General features: G+C 35.8%; 2 protein-coding genes across 2 annotated transcripts; both read right to left on the bottom strand.

Annotated features, from left to right (window-relative positions):
* Window positions 1–1455: 1455 nt before the first annotated feature.
* On the bottom strand, window positions 1456–19017 carry LOC118922622 (cytosolic carboxypeptidase 3-like). Its single transcript, XM_057504790.1, is given in 4 exon segments — window positions 1456–1716; window positions 17464–17548; window positions 17550–17562; window positions 18607–19017. Coding segments are annotated over 4 exon segments (462 nt in total). The 5' UTR covers window positions 18830–19017; the 3' UTR covers window positions 1456–1575.
* Window positions 19018–22570: 3553 nt separating this feature from the next.
* LOC118922623 (cytosolic carboxypeptidase 3-like) lies at window positions 22571–26247 on the bottom strand. Its single transcript, XM_036905590.2, has 3 exons — window positions 26244–26247; window positions 25793–25938; window positions 22571–24885 (listed from the first exon to the last, which is right to left on the bottom strand). The coding sequence occupies exons 1-3, from the start codon at window positions 26245–26247 to the stop codon at window positions 24805–24807; spliced, it is 231 nt and encodes a 76-aa protein (XP_036761485.2). The 3' UTR covers window positions 22571–24804.
* Between the last annotated feature and the right edge of the window lie 630 nt (window positions 26248–26877).

The raw sequence follows: 26877 nt of genomic DNA, 5'->3' as shown, positions 1-26877 counted from the left end.
GATGGTGACTGGGGGCCAAGGGAGTATATGGGAATTCTTTGTACCTCCTGCTAAGTACTGCTGTGCACCTACAACTTCTCTAAAAAATAAAATCTTTTAAAAATAAACCAAAACCAACCAAACAAAAACATAATAGTTACTCTTAGTATCCAAAAGGGCTCTTCTTGAACCTTCTTTGGGTCTTGGAAATACTGTTGAGAGGAGACTATACAACCCAGATCTTTCTAGTTCCATCTTGCTATCATGATCTAATTAGGCTGACTTTCATGTACCTCTCCTACCTGATCCCCATCCTGGATGCCACTGTGGGGCTGTGACTCTAAGCTGCCTGTTTTCCATCATGACTTCTTTGTTTGACATGCCTGTTTCTCTGCAATGTTCTTCAGGAATCTCTTATGAATAACAAACTATGAGGTGCTCCATTTGCTTCCAGGTGAGTAAATGGATGGAGATGTACATCCATCAGCTCTAACAGAAAATGTACATCTAATCTTTTACATGTTTGCTAAATTTTGAGAAGTAAAATGAGTATTTTAAGCCATAATCTACACATTTCAGTGCCATTTGGTGCCACACTTTTGCTCTTTGAAAATAGCATCTTTTAATATGTAGTATTTTCTCTAATTATCAGAGGTACACAACTTAGCACTTCACTATGAACTATCTTGTGCTACAATTATTTTAGCCATGCTTTTGGTTTAAAAACAAACCAAAACCAAACAAAAACATAATAGTTACTCTTAGTATCTGAGTATAATTGTGTGTGTATACACACACACACACACACACAATTACACACACCATACAGTAATCTAGTAGGGAGAAATGTCTTGTATATCACCAATGGTTTCTAGCACACTACAGGTATCACAGAAATTCAGGAAATGACGCTTGTTGACTGATTCACTGAAGTGTCCAACAGGGATGCTAAAATCAGTGATAGCACATGTGATTCCTTCCTTGAGTTCTTAGTTTTTTTGTGTGTTGTATGAATAAGTCATTTTGGAAGAGAACAGAAGTTCAGAGTTTTTTTTCCATTTTGACAAAAATCAAATACAGATACCTAAGTGATTTTAAATTGTCTATATTTTCTCCAGATTTCTTTTCAAATCTCTGAAAGATGTTCCCATTAAACAAGATGGGATATCTAGAATTCCTAGTTCAGCATGTGCATGAGCATGTGCGGGGAGAGCAGGCAGGGAGGAAGGAGAGGGCTTTCTGCTTTTCCTTTCTTGTTACTATGTAGCACATGTCATCTTTCATCCAGTCTTCAGAGCAGCATAGTGCTAGATTATTAGTCCCTTTGGAACTTCAGATGGGAAGTGGGCTGTCCATCCTTCTTATCTGCTTGCTTATTCTTATTTTTAGTTAGGTGGGGGGCTATTTGCATAGAGCTTTGCTGGTTGGATTCTTCACCTGGAAAGCTCTGATCTTTGATACTCTTCGTATCCTTCTCAAAACTTGGGAGAGCAGTCTCCTGTTTGCTGCTGACAGGTTTCGTGTCTTTAGTCTTTGTGGCCTTGACTTGAGACCGTTGTTTTCCCCTTCTTGGACCCTTTGAGAGGTGACAAACTTTCAAATGACCTCCGGGACACAGACTGGAGCCATTCTGAAGAGCTTACCATAAGATTCTTTTGGTTTATCAAAGGGAGATTTCTGGGTGGTGTCCAGCCTCTGCTGTATCTCTTTATATTTACATAATTGGCTGGCTGTAGTCTAGGAAAGAAATGAAATATGTGAGTTCTTGCCCAACAGGTACCCTAGATATTTGTAGTCTGTAGTATTTGTCATAGTATAAATCAGACTTTTTTCCTTTGGTGTATCCATCCTCCCCGAAGACTTTTACCATTATTTCTATGAGAATGATCTAAATATTCATCTCTGGTCATGATTTTCCAGCACTACTCCAATCCTGTATTTCTAAATGCCTAGAGGATATGTTTATTTGGATACCTGCCCTGACCCCAAGCTTCCTGATATAATGGCCACTAAAGATCTAGCAGACATCAAAAAGATAATGGGAAACACTACAAACACACACATTTGACAACTAAAGAACTGGATCATTTCCTAAAAAAACCCCCATGAATCACAGTATGGAATAGAATATTTGAGCGCCTGTGCAGACAGATGGAAATAGCCCAGTTTCCCCACCTGGACTCCACTAACACCAGAAGGGAAGAGCTCCTCATTCCTACTGTTTCATCTCCCCACACAGCCTCCACTGACACTATGGTGGAGGTGGCCCCATTACTGCGGGGCATTGGTGAAAGTCCTGACTCTCCACTAGGCCTCTTCTGATACCATCCTAGCAGGAATGGGGAGCAGCACCTCATTTGTGCCAAGGGGGTGTGGAAGCCTAGGCTTCCCATGTGGTCTCCAGTGACACCAAGGAGAGTGGGTAATTACAGGCCAGTGGGGATGGAAGTTCTGGCTTGGTATTTGCCCTTCTTTGACACCACCTAGCAGGGATGTTGAGATGCTCCATAATGACCTCAAAAGAGTAGAAGTCTAGGCCCTCCAATCTGCCTCTGTTTATGTGGGTAGGAGTGGAGCCACTATTTATCTATAGTGTTTGGCTGGAGCAGTGTAGTTTTTGTCTTAAAGTTTTCTGTTTGGTAGGCTGTCCTTTTCCTGATCCTTTAGTCACATAATGCAGGCTTTTGGCGGAGTTTTTTTCTTTCTTTTTTAACCCTTGGTCTGAGTCCATTGGTGTTTCTAGATTCTAGGTTGCTGGCTTCCTCTGCTCCAAGTCAGAGATAAATAAGGCAAAAAGAAATCCCAGGCAAATCACCACTGTGTCATTCCTTGGCTCTTGAGGTCCCTAGATAGTCTGCCTTCTTTTTTCTGCCTTTCAAAGTTACCTTATATTTGTTTTATATGTTATGTCCAAGGTTTTTAGGTGTTTAAGTGAGAAGAATAGGGAAAATGTATCTATTTCTTCTTTCTGAAAGTGAAAAATGTCTCCAAGTACATTTTGATCTGGATAATCTTTCTCAAGAATTTTTCATCATTACCAGATGGAATGTCAGATGTGAGATTTATTCCTCATATCTGACCTCTAACCAATGTTTGACCAGAAATAAATTTAAAAGATATAAACCATCTTGCTAATATGATATTGATTAGTAATCCATCCAGACCTTATTCATTTTGGCTTATCAACAGAACAGACAATTTAAGTTCCATTCCTGTGGTTACATTCACATGCTATGTCCTTTACCATCCTGTCTGCTAGTTGTTACAGCACACTAGTAATTTCTCCCTAGTCTAAGCTTGGATTGTGTCTAAAATGGTTTAGCAGAGTTGTGATCTTCTTATTTTTGCTTATTCTCACTTTACCCAGTAATCACTTACTATGTGGTAATAATGTATCAGTGTTTAGCCTGTCAAAGGATATATAAATCAGAAGAGGCAGCCATAAAGAAATAAGTAGCAAGAGCAAAAAATTTCAATTTGACAATGTTTAAATATTCAGTGAGTTCCTCTGTTAAGAATGGTCTTGTTTGCTGCTTCCCTACTTTTGTGTATTTCCATGTATATCTACAATAGATACTTCTGGGGAGTGTCTGCCCCAGGCACAATTTGCCCTTCTCTGGGGATTGCCTCTAGATCCACAAGGGTCGGCTTCTAGCAGCCTGTTTGTAGATGTCTATGTGACCTCTACCCACTGGCATGGTTGCCAATCAGATTATCTTTCCCTATCATTTAGAATTAGGAATGAGAGACAGTGAGTCTTGTATAGGGTGCAAATGTGTGAGTTTAGGGGTGTGAAAACTCTTCTATGTAGAGAGAAAAGTAGAGACTGAAGATGGATAAAAAGAGCCCTGGTAGTTTTTTCTTCCCCAGCTCCAGGCCTTTTCTGAAGCCTGGCTGAATTCCCTCTCCCACTTGTTTCCAAGAGCAAGTCTTGTGTTTTCTTATTATAATACTTCCCCCCACCCTACTTTAATGCTTTTCATTGTTAGGTTGAATTGGCTTCTGTTACTTGTAATGAAAGAGTTCTTAATTAATACAACCTACTGTTTATCTACCACTTCAGGCTCAGGCTGTTCCATACTGAGTACATTTCTGCATTCAAAGTATACAAGTCATTATTCATGAAAATAATGACTAAAAATCAAGCTATGTCCTAATTGTCACCCAGACCCCTTGTTTATATCTAGATTCTCAACTTCTCAGCCTCTTTGCCTAGGTCTATTGTATTTTGTTTTCATTTTCCTGAATTTTTAGTTTGCTGATATTATTATACTCAATCCCTTGTTTACCTGGACCTACACTATTTGTTTCTTTCATATGAGCTGACCTATTAGATTTAATTTTTGTTAGGCACTGCCTCCCCCAGCAAGATATCTACCCCATCTCACTAGAAACTGCCATCAATTGCCTATTTTTGTAACTTTATTGATTATATAAAGAGATGAGCACTAATAAAAATTTAGGGAAAAAGCCATAAAGAAGAATATCATCATCTGTCAATACTTCAACTCTTCAGAGATAATCACTGTTGGGAGTATGTGCTTCCAGTTTTTTCTTGGTATAGTATGTGTTTGAGTGTGTATAATATGCACACACATTAAATATATATATAGTCTGTAAATGCAGCTGTATCAAGTCAAACTGTTCTGTAACTTGTATTTCATTTATATATTGTGAACATCATTCCATGTTAATATATACTTATAATATTTATGTAATATTTCCTTTTATGGATGTACCATAATTTAAGGAATCTTCTATTATTGAACACTTAGGTTCATTTCTTTTTCTTTTTCTTGAACATCACTATAGAAGCTTTTTAGCCCTCATCTAGGCTTTTTCCCCTTGGGATCAGTTTCTGAAAGTAGAATTTCTTAGTCAAAATGGATGTACGATATTAAAGATTTTTCATTTATACTGTTGGATTGCCTTCCAGAAACTGTACCAGTTTATATTCCAACAATCAGTGAATGAATTCTCCCACTGAGAGGCAAAAATGAATAATATTTCATTACTGTTTTAAGTTGCACTGTTAGGATTTAAGTGAGACTGAACATTTAAAAATGTTCATTAGCCACATTTTGCATGTGTGTATGTGTGTATTTGTGGTTCATAGCCTTTCCCAATTTCCTACAAAATATTCACAATTTTGCCACTGATTTGTAGATGATCTGTAAATATTAGGCATATTGGTTCTCTGTTTTTCATTTATATTATAAAGAGAAGTGTCAGGGCATAGTGATAAAGGGCTCTGGAGTCAGCTTATCTCGTTGGGGTAGCAGTGCTACTACCTATGGCTGGGTGACTTTGGACAAATTACTTAACCTCTTTGGACTTCAGTTTCCTCATGTGGAGAATGTAAAGTGTGTGTGTGTGTGTGTGTGTGTGTGTGTGTGTGTGTATAAACAGAACAATGTCTAGCACACAGAGAGTGCTTTATCAAAATTTGTTGATAATTAAATTTTATAGTAACTATTTTCAGCTTGTCATTGTCTTTTTCTTATATGGGTTTCCTTTTGGTCTTGGTGATGATTCTATTTCTTTTGTCTTTAAAAGAAATCTTGTCTTACCCTTTCTGCATTTCTCTCAGTATCAATTAGCTGAAATAACTCAAGTTAATTATTTCTAATTCTGGTTGCCCCCTAGGATTATAAGGTTTAAACATACCTGAGAAATTACAAGTCAGGCTGTGGTTATACTTTATTAATGCGTTCTTTGGTCATAGGTCCAAATTAATGAATGGGTTCATGCAAATAATTTAAAAAGGCCTAGTAACCTACTACCCTTCACATATCCAATGTTTTCTTATGGCTTTGGGCCTTTGTCCCTTTGTCAAATGTGGTGTAACTGCCACCATTTAAGAGCCTCTGCTTGTTTCTTAGAATTAATAAGCCTTACTTCCTTATAAAATAATGTATTAAATAGCTAAGAATGAGAAAAGTGTATTGACTTACTGATGCTGGGTTTGGAAGTTGGTTCTTGGACTGAGTATCTGTTTTATCTGAGTGGTCTGAATGTTTTTAGTGCTTTCCATGATAGGGAGCAAATGCTGTAGTATTTCTTGAGTTTGAGCTATTCTTTAATCCCTGAGGATTCTTTTCTCATCATCTGTCCAGTTTACCCCAGTCTTCTTGCTTTGGAAAGATGTACATTCTTTCCTTTCCCTTTTTAAGTTGTGACGAAGATCTGGGGAGTAACCACAAAAATATGTATAGATACATGAACTGAATTGATTCAACATTACTTATTGAGCATTATGTGTCAAGAATCTATCTAAAAATCTTAACCATCTGAAGCTTATATTTTAATTACAGGGGCATAAAGTAAGCAAATAAGTAAAATATATGAAAATGATAAAGTCTGTGGGATAAAATAAAGTTAGGGAGGGGAACAGAGAATTCTTAGGGGAGGGGTTCATTTCTGTTTTTAAAAAGAAGTCCTCCTTGGTATTATGCTCAGTGAAATAAGCCAAGCAGAGAAAGAGAAATACCAAATGATTTCACTCATCTGTGGAGTATAAGAACAAAGGAAAAACTGAAGGAACAAAACAGCAGTGGAATCACAGAACCCAAGAATGGGCTAACAGGTACCAAAGGGAAAGGGACTGGGGAGGATGGGTGGGTAGGGAGGGATAAGGGGGGGAAGGAAAAGGGGGGTATTAAGATTAGCATGCATGGGGGGGTGGGAGAAAGGGGAGGGCTGTACAACACAGAGAAGACAAGTAGTGATTCTACAACATTTTGCTATGCTGATGGACAGTGAGTGTAAAGGGGTTTATAGGGAGGACCTGGTATAGGGGAGAGCCTAGTAAACATAATATTTTTCATGTAAGTGTAGATTAATGATAGCAAAAAAAAAAAAAGAAAGAAAGAAAAGGGGGATTACTCCCTGATAGGATAAAACTAACTATAAATCAATGATTAATGCATGCTTTAAATATCCTTAATTTTGATCAATTAAAGGGTGCCAGATGATTGGCTATGGAGGTACATTTTTCTGATAATATTCCTTTCTCTTAAAAAAAAAGCAGTTCCTGTGTGGTGACCTCCAATGAGTTCTACACAATGGTATAAAGGGTATATCAAAGTGTGGGCAAAGGGTCTGTTTGTGTTTATACAGAGGATCAAAGCCTAATTTGGCTACCCCGAAAATGAACTAAGATACGATATGAAGAAGAACTTCCAACATCAGCACTCTCTGGAAGTCATACCAGAAGATGATCATCAAAAAAACCCCAACAAAGATCCACGCACTGCTACAGCTGTAGATGCACTCATCCCACCGGTTCCTGGACTTGCCATTGGAATGAAGAAGGAGATATCTAAGCTGGCCTGTGCATACAGTAAAACACCAAATTTGACTGGATCTATACTGTCGGAACTCAACCAAGAATTAGGAGAAGTGCAAGTTGTAGTGCTCCAAAATCTTATGACTACAGACTATCTACTGTTAAAAGAACATATGGGATGTGAACAGTCCCCAGGAATGGGTTGTTTTAATTTGTTTGATTTCTCTCAGACTGTTTCAAGTTCAGTTGGACAATATCCACCATATCATAGATAAGTTTTCACAAATGCCTAGGGTGCCTAACTGGTTTTCTTGGTTTCACTGGAGATGGCTGGTAATTATAGGTCTGCTTTGGTTATGTAACTGTATTCCTATTATGTTAATGTGTGTGTGCAATTTAATTAGTAGTTTAAAACCTATCCATGCTGAAGTTACTCTACAAGAAGATATGTCAAAGAAATAATCAATCTTCCCATGTTTTCTTCCGCCTGCTACTTCTATAGCTTTTCTTCTTCCTTCCTAATTACAACCCTTAAATAGAATTCGTGCCTCATATCAAATTTACCGAGTATCATAATTCTTCCAAGTGGTAAAGATACCTCAAGACAAATGCTGGGCATAGAAGCCACAGGGCATAAATCTGCAAAGAAGTAAAAAGCTAACCTTTTCAAACAGTAAGGCTTCTCTCTCACTTACCAACTTTACATTTCCCTGTATGGCCCCGGAAGATGACTGGTTAGCCAGAGACGGGTAAGATTCCTCAAGGGAGGAACAACCTAAGACAGGCACAGTCGCAGGGGGGTCATCAGGTGAGAAATTGGGGATCAACAGAGGTGAGGCTTAGAACCTCACCCCCCCTGTTCTGAGAGAAATCTTCTGCATACGTGGATGTTTTATTGCCCTGGTCTAGCTTGGATTAACACATAGTCTACAGGCACACACCTGATCATCTACATTTGCTCTCTTACAACACTAAACTATGTTTTCTACCTTTATCTTGTATCTACCTACCACTTCAGCATTTTATTAAAAAAAATAATAATAATAATAAGGGAGAAATGTGGGATTCACATATAAATCAAGTATAAAAATCAAACGAATATTCATATTTGACCTGATTGTTTACAGTTCATAATGCGTGATCAAAACCGAAAGTTTCTGTGATGACTGCCCTTGCACTGTTGACCATGTAAGAACTTATTCACTATGTAAGAATTTGTTCACCATGTAAGAACTTGTTTGTAATGCTTCAGAAGGTTGGAGACTGTTGAGAACTAGGCTTGGGGTTGATTAATGATTGTGCATTGAATCCCCTATACAGAATTGTATTGTTGTTAACAACCATTTGATCAATAAATATGAGAGATGCCCTCTCAAAAAAAAAAAAAAAACTCCCACAAGAAAAACAAAAACAACAAAAAAGAAACTGTAATCAATGAGGGATGAGACTCTCAGTTCAGGAAAGACTGGATAAAGTTGAGAAACACAGTTTTTAAATTAAGCTCTGTGGTAGCAGCAGTGGGGAACATTGAAAAAAAAATCTTTTGCAGCAAAATTCCATAAGTACTACCTGACTCCAGTCTCTCTCCTATTTTAAAATACACTTTAATTAGATTTGTACTTCAATCATTCTATTCAAATTTCTCTGATCAAGATCCCCGATAAAACCTCCATGCTGTTACTGGCACAAGAACATAGCCACAGACCAATGGAACAGAATAGCGACTCCAAACATTAACCCAAACATATATGTTCAACTAATATTCAATAAAGGGGCCATGGACATACAATGGGGAAATGACAGTCTCTTCAACAGATGGTGCTGGCAAAACTGGACAGCTACATGTAAGAGAATGAAACTGGATCACTGTCTAACCCCATACACAAAAGTAAATTCGAAATGGATCAAAGACTTGAATGTAAGTCATGAAACCATAAAACTCTTAGAAAAAAACATAGGCAAAAAATCTCTTAGACATAAACATGAGTGACCTCTTCTTGAACATATCTCCCTGGGCAAGGGAAACAAACGCAAAAATGAACAAGTGGGACTATATCAAGCTGAAAAGCTTCTGTACAGCAAAGGACACCATCAATAGAACAAAAAGGTATCCTACAGTATGGGAGAATATATTTGAAAATGACAGATCCGATAAAGAGTTGACATCCAAAATATATAAAGAGCTCACACACCTCAACAAACAAAAAGCAAATAATCCAATTAAAAAATGGGCAGAGGAGCTGAATAGACAGTTCTCTAAAGAAGAAATCCAGATGGCCAACAGGCACATGAAAAGATGCTCCACATCGCTAATCATCAGAGAAATGCAAATTAAAACCACAATGAGATATCACCTCACACCAGTAAGGATCACCATCATCTAAAAGACAAACAACAACAAATGTTGGCGAGGCTGTGGAGAAAGGGGAACCCTCCTACACTGCTGGTGGGAATGTAAATTAGTTCAACCATTGTGGAAAGCAATATGGAGGTTCCTCAAAATGCTCAAAATAGAAATTCCATTTGACCCAGGAATTCCACTTCTAGGAATTTACCCTAAGAATGCAGCACTCCAGTTTGAAAAAGGCAGATGCACCCCTATGTTTACGGCTGCACTATTTACAATAGCCAAGATATGGAAGCAACCTAAATGTCCATCAGTAGATGAATGGATAAAGAAGATGTGGTACATATACACAATGGAATATTACTCAGCCATAAGAAGAAAACAAATCCTACCATTTGCAACAACATGGATGGAGCTAGAGGGTATTATGCTCAGTGAAATAAGCCAGGTGGAGAAAGACAAGTACCAAATGATTTCACTCATATGTGGAGTATAAGAACAAAAGAAAACTGAAGGAACAAAACAGCAGCAGAAGCACAGAACCCAAGAATGGACCAATAGTTACCAAAGGGAAAGGGACTGGGGAGGATGGGTGGGAAGGGAGGGATAAGGGTGGGAAGAAAAGAAAGGGGGCATTATGATTAGCATGTATAGTGCGTGGGGGGCACGGGGAGGGCTGTGCAACACAGAGAAGACAAGTAGTGATTTTACAGCATCTTACTATGTTGAAGGACAGTGACTGTGAACTTGGTGACAAGTAGTGATTTTTCAGCATCTTACTATGTTGATGGACAGTGACTATGAATGGGGATGTGGGGGGGACTTGGTGAAGGGGGGAGCCTAGTAAACATAATGTCCTTCATGTAATTGTAGATTAATGATACCAAAAAAAAAAAAAAAAACAAAAAAACCCCTCCATACTGCAAAATCCAATAGTAAGTCCATTTCGACCTGTCAGAAGCATTAGTCTTAGCTGATTTTTCCCTCTGCTTTGATACACTTCCTCACTTGGCTTCCAGGACGGTACATTGGTTGGGTCTTCCTCCGACCCCACGGGGTGCTTTGCAGTCTTCTCTTGCTGGTTCTTATCATCGATCAGTGTTGGAGTCCCAACACTGCTCCTTAACACTCCTCTCTATCCACGCTCACGTACGAATCTCATCCAGCTTCCTGCCTGAAAATACCTTCTGTATAACGAGAATCCCCAAGTGTATCTCTAGTTCATATCTCTTTCCTGAACTCCAGACTCATATATCCAGCTCCCTGTTCAATACCCCCCCTTCAGTGTCTAAAAGGCATTTCAAAAGTAACATGTCTAAACTGAATTGTGGCTCCACCCTCAGTCTTTGCCATCTGGCAGATAATTCAGCTAATTGCTCTGGCTCAAAACCCTGGAGTTTCAACAGTTGTAAATGCTTGTGAAACCATCATCACAATCAAGAACTAGAGAAGACCACCCCTAAAAGATTCCTTAGCTCCTTTACAAGCCATTCTTCTCTTCATCCCCTACTCTATCCCTTTTCACTCCAGGAAACCTTAATTTTTTTTTGTGTGTGTCTACAGATTAGCTTGCATTTCATATAAATGAGATTTCATGCCATTTACTTTTCTGCATCTGGCTTATCTTATTCAGCACAGTGATATGAGATGCGTCCATGTTGGGTGTATCACTAGTTCATTACTTTTTTATTGTGGGGTATGAAAAGGGCATTGATAGCCAGGAGATATTGAGAATAAGGCAATTAAATAGATTTTTTTTCAAGGTTATCTTCAACTGAAATAATATTCTTCTGTATTCAACTCTTGTAGAGATTAGATTAGGGAAGTATTTTTCAGTCAGGAATAAAATGCTATCAATCCTCTCTGTTTACAAAAACAGTCCCATAATCCAGATTTCATAGGATTTATTAATGATGATATAGTGAAAGCCACTTTTGTACTTATTAAAATCCTAAACAATAAAAAAAACCTTTTGTTGGTATCCTTGTCTTCTCAGTCCAACTGGGAGTTTGTTTGCTAACAGGATACTTCAAGGATGTCACTTTGAAACAGTTTCCATAAAAATCAGTGCTCTTGATTTGTTCCTGTGTTGACTTCTCACCGGTTTCTAAAAAATATCTTTGTCTTTGTTAAGTCTCTGAATAATACTTTGGGAGCTGAAAGAAATTGGGTATTCTGATTTCAGTGTCAACAGTGAGTGAACTGTCTAACCGAGAGTAATATAATGCCATGTTATATTTGTATATTACACCTCACAATATGCAAAGTATTCTTACAGATATAATCTCACTTGGTGCTCTCAGCAGTCCTATGATATAGGCAGGATGGCTAATGTTATTCCCATCTTACATCAGAGAGGGAATGTAAGGGAATCTTAGGAATCAGAGAGGTTAAGTTATTTGCTCAAGATCACATAGCTAGTAAGAGGGAAGGGCAAGTCTAGAATTTAGTCAGTATTTTTCTATTACTTCCTCTTACCTTATTACATCATTTGATTTCTTTCCATAGACATGATAAATAATATATTTTTAAAAATTAAGTCTTAGTTTAAGTTAATCAATTCTAGACCCAAGTACAGGTATGGCCAAAGATGGTTTCCTATCTAATTATCTAGGTTTATAGGGCAAGAGAGACTACATATTTCAACAGAACTCATTTTATTGAGCAAAAAACAAGTTCTTAGAATAGAGGTCAAGGCTGTTTCCTCTGTTGTACAAATTCAGTCTGTTCTCAAATACTTAACCTATTCCACTGTTAAGATGGTTGTTCATATTATTATTCCTAAGGATAGGAGAATTTGCCAAGGTAAGCTAGTGATACAATAAGTACTGGTTTAGACAAAACTACAAAGTCTGAATTCTCTTTCTATTCCCTTTTCAGTTTTTAGGTACTAGTATTATCCTTACATGACAGTGCTTCAATAAGCTACTACAGATAATAAAACATTTGATATTCATTGTAAAGTTATAAATAATCATGCTAGAAATATTCCTTTTCAAAAGAGAAACTCAGATAATGCAATAATAAATGCACGGAAATAAATGTCTAACTGCAGATTTTAAGGCATCCTTTGGGGATAGTTTGGGAAGACTGAGATCTCAGAACCCTTCAAAATGCATCATATGGGTACTCCACTGTGGAAAACTGACCTAGCTGCAGATACTGTACAGAATATAAGGAGATATCTGATTAGCAATTGTTATCAAAAAGTCACTTTTACCTGTTGCTTTAATTCAAAATCAAAATTTTTAAGACAGAGGAAAAGGACTAAGGTAGTCAGCTGAAAAATTTGAGTGTAGTTCCCTTACCTCAGATATCTTTTTAGAAGCCAAGAAGGGGCTCGTCTCAGCATTTTCACTAAAAAACAGAATATACCATAACATTTCTGAACTTTAGGTTTTTTGATTGACAAAACTTAATTTTTTACTTTCTTGACAATTAAGTCATATATTTAATTAGCTAGCTTAATTGAATTTATCTTCAATTAATCTGCCATTGAATCTTCTCTTGCCAAATTAACCCCCTTATCTTCCTAGAAGATGACAGACATGGTTCTCCTCATTGCCTTTGCACTTCTGGTACTCTTGGCCTGGGAACAGACACCTCTAGATTGTTCCCAAATTTCACTCTCCCACTACTATAGAATTATACTTCCCTACTCCATTGATGTTGTATTTGGTCATATGACTTGATTTAGCCAGTGGAATGGTGAACAAGGGCTTTGAATACACTTCTACAGTTTGGCTTGCCCTCTTGAACTTTTGTGATTTGCCATGAGCGGAATGTGACCCAGCTGGCTGCTGGTCTTGGGGAAAAGAAGAACGGAACAGACCTGAACGCAATTCAGTCTATAAATAAGTTCAACTTATTTCTATCCCTGAATAGCCCAGTAGAGAGACAGCTGATCTGCAGATGCATGACAAGAAGATAGGTATTTGACATCATTGAGATTTTGAGGATTTTGTTTTAGTGTAGTAAAATATGAAACAGAAATTGATACCTAGATGTAGGATGCTGTCCTAATAAAAACCTAAACTACGTGACAATCATTGGTTGTGACTGGGTAACATGTAGTGTGGAAACTGTTACAGGAATCTAAAAAACAGTGACACAAGTTATGTAAAGGTGATACATTTAGTAAAACTGTCTTCCTTGGTAGTGTGAAAGACAGAAAATGTACCTAGTAGATTTGGGTCACTGGACAAAGAGATTCTGAGGCAGAATGTTGGAGTATGAGTTCGCTATTGCTAGCTTCATTTAACAAGGTGCTACAAGAAAGAAATCAGTTCCAAAATTATTTGGATGAAAAAATTGAGAGGGGAACAGAGCCCAGAATTCTAGAACTTGCAGGTTGGTTTCAACATAGCCTTAGGGCAAAGATCAAATCACTACGGCTTTTGCGTCTGTGGTAGACAGTCTCTAAGATGGCCTTTAATTATCCCCTTTTCCTAGTATTCTTGCCCTTCTATAAGCCTCTCCCCTTGAGGGTGGGCTCAACCTGGTGGCCTACTGCTAATGAATCGTATATGGCAGAAGTGATGGAATTCTGCGTCTGTTACTAGGCTACAATGAGACTGTAGCTTCTATCTTGTGTGCACTCTCTTGTTTGCTCACTCTGGTGGGAGCCAGTTGCAAGCTGTGAGCTGTCCTATGGAGAAGCCCACATGGCAAGGAACTGAGAGAGACCTTCAGCCAATGACTAGCAAGGAACTGAGGCTCTCAGCCCAACAGTCTGTGAAGAACTGAATCTTGTCAACAACTTACAGAGAGCTTGAAAGTGCATCCTTCCTCTGTCTAGCCTTTACATGAGTCCACAGCTCAACTAACACCTGGTTTGCAGGCTTTTGAGAGACCTTAGAAGCACCTAGCTAAGCCACTCCTGGATTCCTGACTCACAAAAACTATGTGATAATAAATTTTTGTTGTCTTTAGCTGCTAAGATTTGGGGTAATTTACTACTCAGCAATAGAAAACTAATACAACATCTGTCTAAGTCTGTTTTGCGGCTGTAACAAAATACCACTGGGTTATTTTATAAGACTGGATGGCTTATAGATAAAGTAATTTCTCATAGTTTTGGAGGCTGGAAGTTGAGGTCAGGGTGCCAGTATGGTCAGGTGAGGGCTCTCTTTTGGGCTTCAGACTTCTCGTTGTGTCCTCACATAGCAGAAGGATATCTCTGGAACCTCTTTTATAAGTCACTGATTCCATTCAGAGGGCTCTGCTATCATGACCTAATCACCTCCCAAAGGCCCCACCTTCTAATACCATCATATTGGGCATTATAATTTCAATATATGGATTTTGGGGAGACAGAAATATTCAGAGCATAGCATTCTGGTCCTGGCTCTCCAGATCCATGCCCTTCTCACATTCATTCCATCCCAATATCCTCAAAACTTGACTCATTCCAGTAACAATTCTGAAGTCCAAAGTCTCATCTCAATATTATTTAAATCAGATATGGGTGAAACTCAAAGTGTGGTTCACCCTGAGGTAAAATTCCTCTTTACTATATTTACCATAAGTGGTCAGGAGGAATCAGGCAGCTTTTTCAGCACTTTGCTTAGAAATATCAGCTAAATACCCAATTCTACTGTTCACAGTTCTACCTTCCACAAAACACTCAACACAAACACAATTCAGCAAAATTTTTTTTTTTTTGCTATTTTACAGCAAGGATTGCATTTTCTCCATTGTCCGATGTACATTCCTCATTTCTGTCTGAGACCCCATCAGAATCATCCTTAATATTCATATTTCTGCCAACATTCTATACAGAAGGTAGAAGCTCTCCTCTTTTCTTTCTGAGCTCTCACCAGAATCACCTTTAAAAGTCCCTTGATGGCAATATTAGCATTTTCTAACATGGACTTCAGGACTCTATCCATTACCCAGTTCCAAAGCCATTTCCACACTTAAGATGTTGCTAACAGCAGCATCTAACAGAGTAGCAAGAGAATCTCTCTCTGTCTTCTCCTAATACCACCACGTTGGAGGTTAGGGTTCAACATAGGTATTTGGTGAGGGCATAAACATGCAGTACATAATACCACCTAAACTACCTATTCCTCCTCTGTTCTAGTTTTCTCCTTAGGTACTAATCATCATCTGATACATCTTATATTTTGCTTATTTATCTTTATTTTTTATATCTACCAATTAGAATATAAGCAAAGGGAAGGATTTTTGTCTCATTTTGTTCACTGCTTAGCCCCAGCACATAGCTGGAGTTCAACAATGGTTGTAAAGTAAATGAATAAGTGCATATTGGACTTGTAGTCAGGTGATGACTGTTGTGACAACTCTCATTAACCAGTGGTGTGGCTTTTGAGAAGGAATTGAATCTCATTGGATCTTACCCGTTCTCATCTATAAAGTAAAGGTGTTAAAGAACCGTAAGGTTAGAAAATTCTGTGATTTAAAGGTATGCTACATAATCAGAAAATAATTATTGCTGTACAATAATTACACAACTGCAAACAATTTTGTTTTGTCTAATTGTTAGTCACAATAAGAAGAGTACTTACTTATCATATTCATATCGTGGGCATTTTCAGTCATACCTGAGAAGTTAACTTGAGAAGATAAGGCTGAGAGTCATTGGATTCTGAACTGTCAGAGCCTTGGCTACTACAGAAAAAAAAAAAATTATTTTAGTTTACAGAATGTTTTGGTGGCATTTTAAAATTTCAATTGTTACTTTTATTTTATTTTCTTATTGGATAGATAATATTTCTATGGTAAAAATCTAATTATAAGAAGAAGAGTATTTACAAAGGTATATGTGTCTTATAGTCTTGGCCTCGTAGAGTACTGAAATGAAATGAAATGAAATGAAATTGGAACACATCAAATATAAAAAAGTCCATGAGTTCAAAATTATACTCTCCAGCTACAAACAAATTTACTAGTCTCCATTGGAAGTTGCAAGAGCTAATGCTCAAAGTCTGAAAATTCATAAATAAAGGTGAAGAATCAAACATTGGTTCTGCCTTTCCAAAGGAACTGTAACTAAAATTAGTAACTTACTTCTTCTAACAATATTCCTTAGCACTGAATTTTGATTTATCCACTAATAAATTTGAATTTATGTGGCATCTCTATAAATGTGTCAAGTCTCTGTGGGTAATGACAGCATTAAAAACAATTTGAGTATGTTCTTCACATACAGTACATAGTAGGTGCCCAATTAATTACTTGAATAAATAATTGAAGTCTTGATGAGGTCCTGCCAAAGCACATGTAGAAAATCTTCCTCCTCCTGTATTTGGGATTTTCAGTTGAGACTGACAATTATATCCTAGTATTATTATAAAGAACATAGTAAAGCAGGACAACAAATTATATTACTTCTGCCATCTTGACTTATCTTGTTGACTCTGGATCCAATGCAATTTCTTTTAGAGAAGTATCTGACTCATCATGGACTTTTTCCAAGTTTATATGTTTTTATATTTCTTCTAATTCTTTCAGACATTGATAATACTAGGAGGAAATGATAAGTGGGTTAATGAAAAATTTATGTATAATTATATTTACAGATTATTTTAATTCATAAATTTATACTTTTTATATATTTATAATTTTAATTATATATGCTTATATGTAATTATATAGATTAAAATGTCTGTACATTTATAATTTACAAATTAATTACAGATATATTTCCTAATCAAACAAATTGAATATTTATAGACACCTGGAATAATAGTTATCGGGATATCAAGTACAAAAAACCCTGAACACTGTTAGGATATTAAAGGGAATAAACTGCCATAGGTCCATAGGCAGGTTATGTTATCTGACAGTCTGGAGTTTGATGCATTATCAAATGGACTTTGCTTACCTTGGTTCGGTCTGGATCACAATAGTCCAAGAGCAAATCACAAAAATGATATCCCAATGACTCCAAGTCTTTAGTGTTGAAATGTGCCCCGTTTATTACCTAAAACATGAATAAGTTTATCTACCCTTGAGGATGAGTTAATCATTTCTCCATAGCCTAAGTATAAATAAAACTTCTGATATGATTCCATTCCAAATCCTTCTCTGAGATGGATCATTTAACAGCTTACTGCTTTCCTTCATTCCCTCTCCACCACCTGGACCAAACCTGATTATTAGGGTGTTTATAACCGGTAGCCAAGAATTCCATAACTTTCTTACCGAATTTTCTTCTGACCTAACAACATAGGCTAATACATACAGATTAGGCAGAAGAAATTTCAGTAAGAAGGGTATGGAATATTTGGTTACCATTATAAACACCCTAATAATCACTTATAGAGAAAAACTTGGGTAAGGATTTTAATGTTTTCATCATTATTAATAATGTCATATCAGTTTCAAGGTACTTTAAAAACTAGCCAGAAATGACATGTGTGGATTTCCAATACTTGGGGTTGATGCATTTGCTAACAATGTGACAATCGTCTTGATATGGAATATTATAAGGATGTGCTAGATGTGACTGAAATATTTCTTAAATGGATCTACAGAAAACACTTTTATTTTTAGTTCAAGGAACCAAATATTTCCATTAAAATATAAATTGACAAAAAACAAAAACAAAACCAACGACTAAACCCACAGTATCTTTTGACTTGCAAATAGCAAATCTAGTAAAAACATTTTTATCCTGATATTTTAAGTATGAATATTGCTTTTTCTTGAAATCACTAGAATCTGTAGGAATTTCTTCTAAGAAAAAAAAAACAAAAAAACAAGCAATTAAAGATTAGCTCATGAAACAACCAATCAGATACTCTATCTATATGCTAAAACTTTCCTTTTCTAAATGAAGGGAAATTATGACATGGAGATACATACAGTGGGAGTTTGTTTATTCAACCTAATTGTAGAATTAGTATCAATATATATTTAAGTGAAAGAAAATGCTCACTATCAAATTGTCTACACTATTAATCTTACATTAAAAAGGTCTTTTTAGTTTAAAAGGAAAGCCATAAATAAGAACATCTGGTCTTACCCAGAGTAGACCCACAAAAAGTGACCTCCATGGTAAAACTGTTTCTGATTCCCATTTTCCACATTACTACTTTTCCTGTTCCCTCTTTGCTCTTCTGAATATTAAATTTGCAAGCTGAGAAAGAAAACTGGAAAGAAACAAATGAGACCCGGCATTTTTCTGGTAACAATATCTTTCTTAAGAAGGAAGTAGGGTTGAAAATGAAAAAGTAGTGCAAAAGCATTCATTCTTTCTAAAGCTTTAGGAAATGCTTTTATTTCCTAACCAATGGAAATAACTCATTTTTAGGATGACACATTTACATTTCTGAGAACTATAGATTTGAATTCTGGCAATAAAGTTTACTCTTATCTATATATAATAAATGCATTCAAAACCAGTTGATTATTTCTTGGTACTGTTGAGATAGGATCTTATAATTTAAAGAAGTTATAGGGTGGGACTTAGACATATTTAGGAATGAAGATTTGTGTTGCAGATTTTCTTAAAATGTTTTATTTTCATATGAAAAATCATTTGAAAGCTGTCCTGAGAGACAGTTATAACATCAGTGTCTACTAAGAGTTTTGCAATTTTATTTTTTAAATTAACATATAAAATTGACTTTTTTGAGTTCCAGCCTATAAATTTTAACACATGGATAGATTTTTGTAACCACTACAACAATCAGGATATAAAATAATTACATTACCTTTAAAAAACTCCCTTATGCCACCCCTTTGCAGTCACAAGTATTTCACTTATTTTGGAGCTATGGTAAATGATACTGTTTTTAATTTTGGTTTCTAACTGTTCATTGTGAGTATATAGAAATGCAGTTGGTTTTTGTGGGTTGACCTTGTATCCTATGACACTGCTAAACTCACTTATTAGTTCTAGGAGTTTTTTTGTGAATTGCTTTGGTCTTTCTATGAAGACAATCATAACATCTTCATTATTTCTTCCTTTCCAATCTGTCTGCCTTTTCTTTCTTTTTCTTGACTTATTGCCCTTGTTAGAATCTCCAACATAAGACTGCACTTGTTAGGACCTCCAGTATAAGGCTGAATTGAGGTTTTAAGGGTGGATACCCTTGCCTCGTTCCTGACCTTATGAAGAAAAACAGTCTTTATCATTAAGTATGGTGGTAGGAAAATGTGCATTTTTTGTTCATATTTTGAATTATTGGTCACTAAACATTTCACAAAGTTGATTTGTTATTGATTATGTAAACCAGTCAAAATAGCTAAAATGAAAAAGCAGTTTACTGAATACTATTACCCATTCTGCTATTTCACTTTGGCAAAATGTAGTAAAGGAAAAGTTGAAGTCTTTAAAGGTGCTTACTTTATCAGGACAACTTTTACTCAGCATAGTGGAAAGATTCGTTGCTGCAAATATAATGCTTTACATCTATCACTACCATTACAGCAGTACATGAAGATATTCTCTTTCTTACTATGGCCATGATGGGCACAATATAAAATAACCTCTCGGTTTTCCATCAATCTACCAAGGAGGAAAAAAACAAGTTACTAAATTCTACCTCTGCATTTTTCTTCTATGGGTATAATTATGGACTTATAAATCTAATATCCAAATAAACAGAATTTCTTATATTCTAGCTTTCAATTTCTTTATCAGCACTGAATATTATTTTTAATATACATTTTTTAAAACATCTGCAATAGTTTTCTATTAACTACATATAGAACATGAATGCCTTAGCTTTCTGTTATAAGGACAAAATCGACCTTACTCTCAAGACCTTCTCCAGCAGGGTCCCTCTGCTTTCTCATTTTGGTTTTCTGTTGTACAACAAAACAGCTCACTCCTATCAGACCATTAGCTTTCACATAGTTCTTTCTAACGGGAATACCTTCTTTCTTCATCTTTGTAAATGTTAACTACTGCTCCTCATCCCTCAAGACTGACCTCATATCTCAATTTCTAACTAGATTTTCCTTTTTTTGGACTTCTGTAGCACTTAATATAGGTACCATTTACTTGGCACTTACCTAGGAAAGTTTTCATATTTTTGATATTTGATCTTGTTAAAGATAGGGAATGCTTCAAATCATTTAGATCAGTGTGATTCACAAACGTACCCCAATATTTGTTCAAAATTGAGTGTCTGATGAGTTGGTGCTGAAACCAATATTTTGCCCTTGATGAATGTATTTTAGAAAAATGGTACCAAAGTTTGAATTTATTTTTTTCTGGTTAATTTCTAATAAATAATATAAGGAAATTATTACACATTTATTAAATGCACAGTCCTTAGCCAGTATAATTTAGACATTCAGTGAGTTTTAAAGCAATAAAAAAATAAGTTCCCCAAACTGACTGACAAAAATACTAATAGAGAGGCTTTTGAAAGGTTAAAAAAAAGTTGTGATGTTAAGGTTATAGGATTATGAGAATTTTTGCCTATTTTTTTCTTTTTCTTAAAAAATTTTTTATTACATTATTGATATACACTCTTATGAAGGTTTCACATGAAAAAATGTGGTTACTACAATTACCCATATTATCAAGTCCCCACCCATACCCCAATGCAGCCACTTCCATCAGTGCAGCAAGATGCCACAGATTCAGTATTTGCCTTCTCTGTGCTGCACTGTCTTCCCTGTGACCCCACCTCCACACCATGTGTACTAAACATAATATCCCTCAATTCCCATCTCCCTTCCCCCCACCCCCCCCCTCCCACATACCTCCCCTTTGGTAACCATTAGTCCCTTCTTGGAGTCTGTGAGTCTGCTGCTATTTTATTCCTTCAGTTTTGCTTCGTGGTTATACTCTACAGATGAGGGAAATCATTTGGCACTTGTCTTTCTTTGCCTGGCTTATTTCACTGAGCATAATACCCTCCAGCCCCATTCATTTACTGCAAATGGTACAATTTGTTTATTTCTTATGGCTGAATAGTATTCCATTGTGTATATGGACATCATCTTTCTCCATTCATCTACTGATGGACACTTTGGTTGCTTCCATATCTTGGCTATTGTAAACAGTGCTGCTATAAACATAGGGGTGCATTATGTCTTTTTGAATCTGAGAACTTGTGTTCTTTGGGTAAATTCCTAGGAGTGGGATTCCCGGGTCAAATGGTATTTCTATTTTTAGTTTTTTGAGGAACCTCCATATTGCTTCCCACAATGGTTGAACTAGCTTACATTACTACCAGCAGTGTAGGAGGGTTCCTCTTTCTCCACATCCTCACCAGCATTTGTTGTTCTTAGTCTTTTCAATGCTGGCCATCCTTACTGGTGTGAGGTGATATCTCATTGTGGTTTTTAATTTCCCTGATGATTAGTGACATGGAGCACCTTTTCATGTGTCTGTCGGCCATATGAATTTCTTCTTTGGAGAATTGTCTCTTCATATCTTCTGTCCATTTTTTAATCGGGTTATTTGCTTTTTGGGTGTTGAGGCGTGTGAGTTCTTTATATATTTTGGATGTTAACCCCTTGTTGGATATGTCATTTACAAATATATTCTCCCATATTGCAGGATGCCTTTTTGTTCTGTTGATGGTGTCCTTTGCTGTACAGAAACTTTTTAGTTTGATGTAGTCCCATGTGTTCATTTTTGCTTTTGTTTCCCTTACTCGAGGAGATGCGTTCAGGAAGAAGTTGCTCATGCTTGCCTATTTTTTTCATACTGCCAAACTTTATAAAGCATTATTATATTACTTAAAAAACACAAATTACAAATACCATTTTTATATCTGGAAGGATAAATACCAAAATGTTAACAATGGTATTTACAGCAATATGATATGTATTGCTTTTGTGACAAAAATATTAAAACCTAAAATCAAAACATTTAAAGCATATCTTCTATTAGAAATAATATGCCTTTAAACTATAGTGAAATGCCAAAATGAAGTCTGTTACATGTATTAAATTTTTTGCCCTTTTCTCATTTGGTACCCAATAAATTCTGTTAAGACTGACATAGAGCCACTAATGATCATTATAAAGTTGTAGAAAAGTAACTCTATTGTAAAGCAAGAATATCAAATTAGGCCCTCAAATGTGAAATATGTTTTACATTTTTAAACCAACATTTCCTGTTTTAATGAATTTTTGGTTTCTTATAAGTGAGTCAAAAAAACTACTTCTAAGTAACTAATTCCCAAAGAAATTATTACTTCTGAAAGTGAAATAGGGTGTAAGGGCCTTTCATCTTATATTAATTTAAATCACTTGAGAAATAATTTGAATTTTCTTCTTAGCTGTAGGTTAAAATATTCTAGAGTCATATACTAAGTATCCTATAGTAAAATCTACTTTCTCTTTTTCTCAAAATCTTTAACTGTATTCAGTCTTGGCTATAGTTCCAGCTGCTCGCCTTTCCCCACACACGTGGCTGACTTCTTAGTCCACTTACCTGCCTATGATTAACTGCATTAGCTTGCTTTCTTGCAAGAATTCTTTTCTTTCTTGGAAATGTCTATTCTTTCCTAAATAGATTTCTGCCTTAACCTTCTTGCAAGGCAATCTGAGAAATGAGACATTTTTAAAACTATTTTCCATAGAGACAAGCCAAGAGGCCTTAACTGTAATTTATTTTGCATTGGGCCAGGATGCTTCATGTCAGAGCATTAAGGAGACATTATAGATACTCTAGTAGACATGCTATCAGCTCCCTTTTTTTTTTTTAAGTTTTTATTTTGGAATAATTTTAGATTTCATAAAATTTGAAAAAATAGTAGAAAGAGTTTCCATATACCCCTCACTCAGTTTTCCTTAATTTTAATACATTACTTAACCAGGGTACATTGTAAAAAACTAAGAAACAATGTTGGTACATTACTATTAACTAAACTCCCAGTCTTATTTGGATTTTTACAAATTTTCTCACTAATGTCTTTTTCTGTTGTAGAATCCAGTCCAGGATACAACACTGCATTTAGTCAGCTCTCTTTTTTAATATTTGTCATCCCCAGGAGAGTAAGGAAGTCATAGGTTACTCTTTTATCACTTAAACATTTCCCAAATAACTTCAGGCAGGCCTGGAGTCCACACTTGTGGGGGGTTATTAAACCAGTTTTGCTTCTTTTTGGGGGGGGTCTGTACTTCATTATCCAGGTGTTTCATCAGATACAGGTAACATAAAAGGGAAAGTTGAGACTAAACTGAGATAATTTGGGCCATGCTAAGGGCTCTTAAAACGTGTCAGCTCCTCTGAGGAAGTGGAGGTACCCTTGAGGTCCCCAGCCTTAAAAGAGGGTTCTTATGCTTACACGAGGGGCCCTAGTAACAAGGCTGGATAAGGCTGTAAGACTTTCTATAGTAGTACTTATTATTGTAAATATTTGAATGATCCTAACCAGTTTGCAAAGAGTTTTACATCTGTATCTGATTCATAACAACATTTTTCCTTTTATGAAAAAATGAAATAATTGTCAATTTCTTTAGCAATCAAGGAAATGCTAGTTAAAACAGTGATATATCTCCTTTGTTTAAGCAGATTTGCAGAATTTTAAAAAGAAAAAAGTGATAGGAAGAAGTCCACAAACTAGTACTATGAATTTTCCTGAGTATGAGAATAGATGTTTATTAATGCAAAGAAAAAGGCCTAGAATGATACACACCAAACTGAGAATAGTGGTTATCTCAAAAGATTTGTTTTAGGATGGTGGTGAAAAAGGCAAAAAAAAAAATAAATAAAGGACTTATCTTCAGTTTCACATTGTGATAGATATGTGAATATTTAGAAAAAATAGTTTAGGGTGTATTTGGAAATAGAACTCTAAATGTATACATTTAAAAAAAAATCAAGTATACATCAAGATGCCCACATACAGATACGTCTGCAAATAAATGACCTTATTAAGGAAATTCTTTATACAGGCATACTTTCATTTAATAAATACGTACTTCAAAAACATTGTGTACACTCTAAGTTGAGTCATTCTGTAAATGCATTAAGAGCTAGTTATTTAAAGAAATGCCAAGGTAAATTCTTATGGTAAGTGAAGTCTTTTATAAAGTAATAGTCATTTTCACTTAGCTTCATTAAAAATCGGTTTACCTTAAAACTTAAAAGTTTGACCTCCAAAAGATTCTTAAATACATTTCTCTCTCTGTTTCCAATAACAGAATAATAAAACCTTATATTATTCAATGTGACCTTTTTTATTTTCTAGTTTCATTTTATTTTTTTTGATCTACTTAAGGTCTTATCATAAAGAGAATAGGAGAATTATATGGGTAACTTCAAACCTGTTAAAAGTGCACACTGGTGGATATCTTCACTTACAAAGTTCATGAAGGTATCCTCATCCTAAAACAAGAGAGTTCAAAAATATTTCTCTTTTAAAACCCAAGTTTCCAAATCCAGAAACTTTTCACATCTATTTTCATACTTAGAATTGAGCACATTTCTTTAATCTTTAGTAAATGAAAAATTGCTATGGGCTATGGGTCTCAGGACACTTCAAATACCCTGAAACAAAGTTATCATCTTTCATAACTCTTCCTCTACAAGGTAAGGTCATATCAATGACTGTAGGGAAGGAATGAAGTTTAAAGATTCTTGGTATAAATTTTGGCAAAACAACTTAAATTAAGATTTAAATTAACAAAAAAATAAAGAGAAGAGAAAAGAAACACAGGAAGCCATAGATGTAAAGGATTATACGTCATTCGGGGGAGTTTATTTTGGGACTTTAAGTTACATACATGATAATTTATACTTTACAAAAATGTGAAGGAAATCTCTCAAGAATATGTACTGGAACCAGATAAAATATTTTGAAATACTGAATTTTGATTTTCCCCCCTTTTGCTTCCTCCATATCCCTTCCTTTGTTAAATCAGAGCCACATTAAGCCTCTCTTGGTGATATGCAGTGGGTTTGGAACATAGGAGGTTGCAGCATTATGATATGTATTGTGATGAAACCATGAATTACAAAAATAAAACCTAATAATGATTTAATCAACACACTTTAATAAAACTCAGAAGAATCTTAGCCAAAATATTTTCTCAAAAAACACTATCAGTGTAGTTTCTCTTCTAGAAAGACAGGGCATACTGCACAGTAACACCTTGACTTTCAAACAAATTATTTCCTGCCTCCAGTGACAATTGACTTAAACATCCAATTGATTTTATTATATTCTTACTATGAATTATATTTCATAACCCAAGTTTTATTTCAAATTAAGATAAAGTTGAGAAAAACATACTGATTCATCTTCATCACTGATTGTTCTGTCTGAATAGTCTTCCTTTTCTGAATCTTCTGACGTCTCTTCTGGTATTTGGCTCGAAATTCCTTTTATTATGTGGGTAGGCTGTAAAACAATTTCTAAGGAACTTACTTGACAGTTTTCTTTTTAAATTGAAGATGTTTGTTACATTAAATGAGTACCCCAAGATACATTCAATTGTACTTAATGAACAGTGCCAACAGGCTTCTCTAAAAATTAAATTCATTAGGACACATCCTATTAAACCTTCAATTTCAAAGATTTGAAGAAATTTTCCATTTCACAATAAAAAACAAATAAATAATTTAATTGAAAAGGAATTTCCAGGATACACAGCCAACCACTTACACCCTATATATACAATCAAATACCACATAGCAATAGAAAATTCAGAATGATTCTGCGGCATTAAAAGATCATGAGGCACCCATGCTCTTGGGTGGGAAGAATTAATATTGTCAAAATGGCCATCCTGCCTAAAGCAATCTATAGATTCAGTGCAACCCCTATAGAAATACTGACAGCATTCTTCAATAAACTGAAACAAATAGTTCTAAAATTCCTATGGAACCACAAAAGACCCTGAAGAGCCAAAGCAATCCTGAGAAGGAAGAAAAAAGCAGGGGGGATCTTGCTTCCCAACTTCAAGCTCTACTACAAAGCCACAGTAATCAAGACAATTTGGTACTGGCACAAGAACAGACCCATAGGCCAGTGGAAGAGAAGAGTCCAGAATATTAACCCAAGCATATATGGTCAATTAATATACGATAAAGGAGCCATGGATATACAATGGGGAAATGACAGCCTCTTCAACAGCTGGTGTTGGCAAAACTGGACAGCTACATGTAAGAGAATGAAATTGGACTTGTGTCTTACTTCACACACAAAAATAAACTCGAAATGGATCAAAGACCTGAATGTAAGTCATGAAACCATAAAACTCTTAGAAGAAACCATAGGCAAAACTCTCTTGAATAGAAACATGAACAACTTCTTCATGAACACATCTCCACGGGCAAGGGAAACAAAAGCAAAGATGAACAAGTGGGACTATCAAA

Source organism: Manis pentadactyla, chromosome 7 (assembly GCF_030020395.1).
Source record: "Manis pentadactyla isolate mManPen7 chromosome 7, mManPen7.hap1, whole genome shotgun sequence".
Lineage (NCBI taxonomy): Eukaryota > Metazoa > Chordata > Mammalia > Pholidota > Manidae > Manis > Manis pentadactyla.
The sequence above is the reverse complement of the archived record's forward strand: the minus strand, read 5'-3'. Positions and strand labels throughout refer to the sequence as shown.

Bases quoted from the DNA above. Each gene is read 5' to 3' on its own strand.
- LOC118922623 (XM_036905590.2), bottom strand. The intron at 24,886-25,792 runs GTATGTTTTTCT...CTCTTGTTTTAG, and splicing joins TCAGTGATGAAGATGAATCA to GATGAGGATACCTTCATGAA.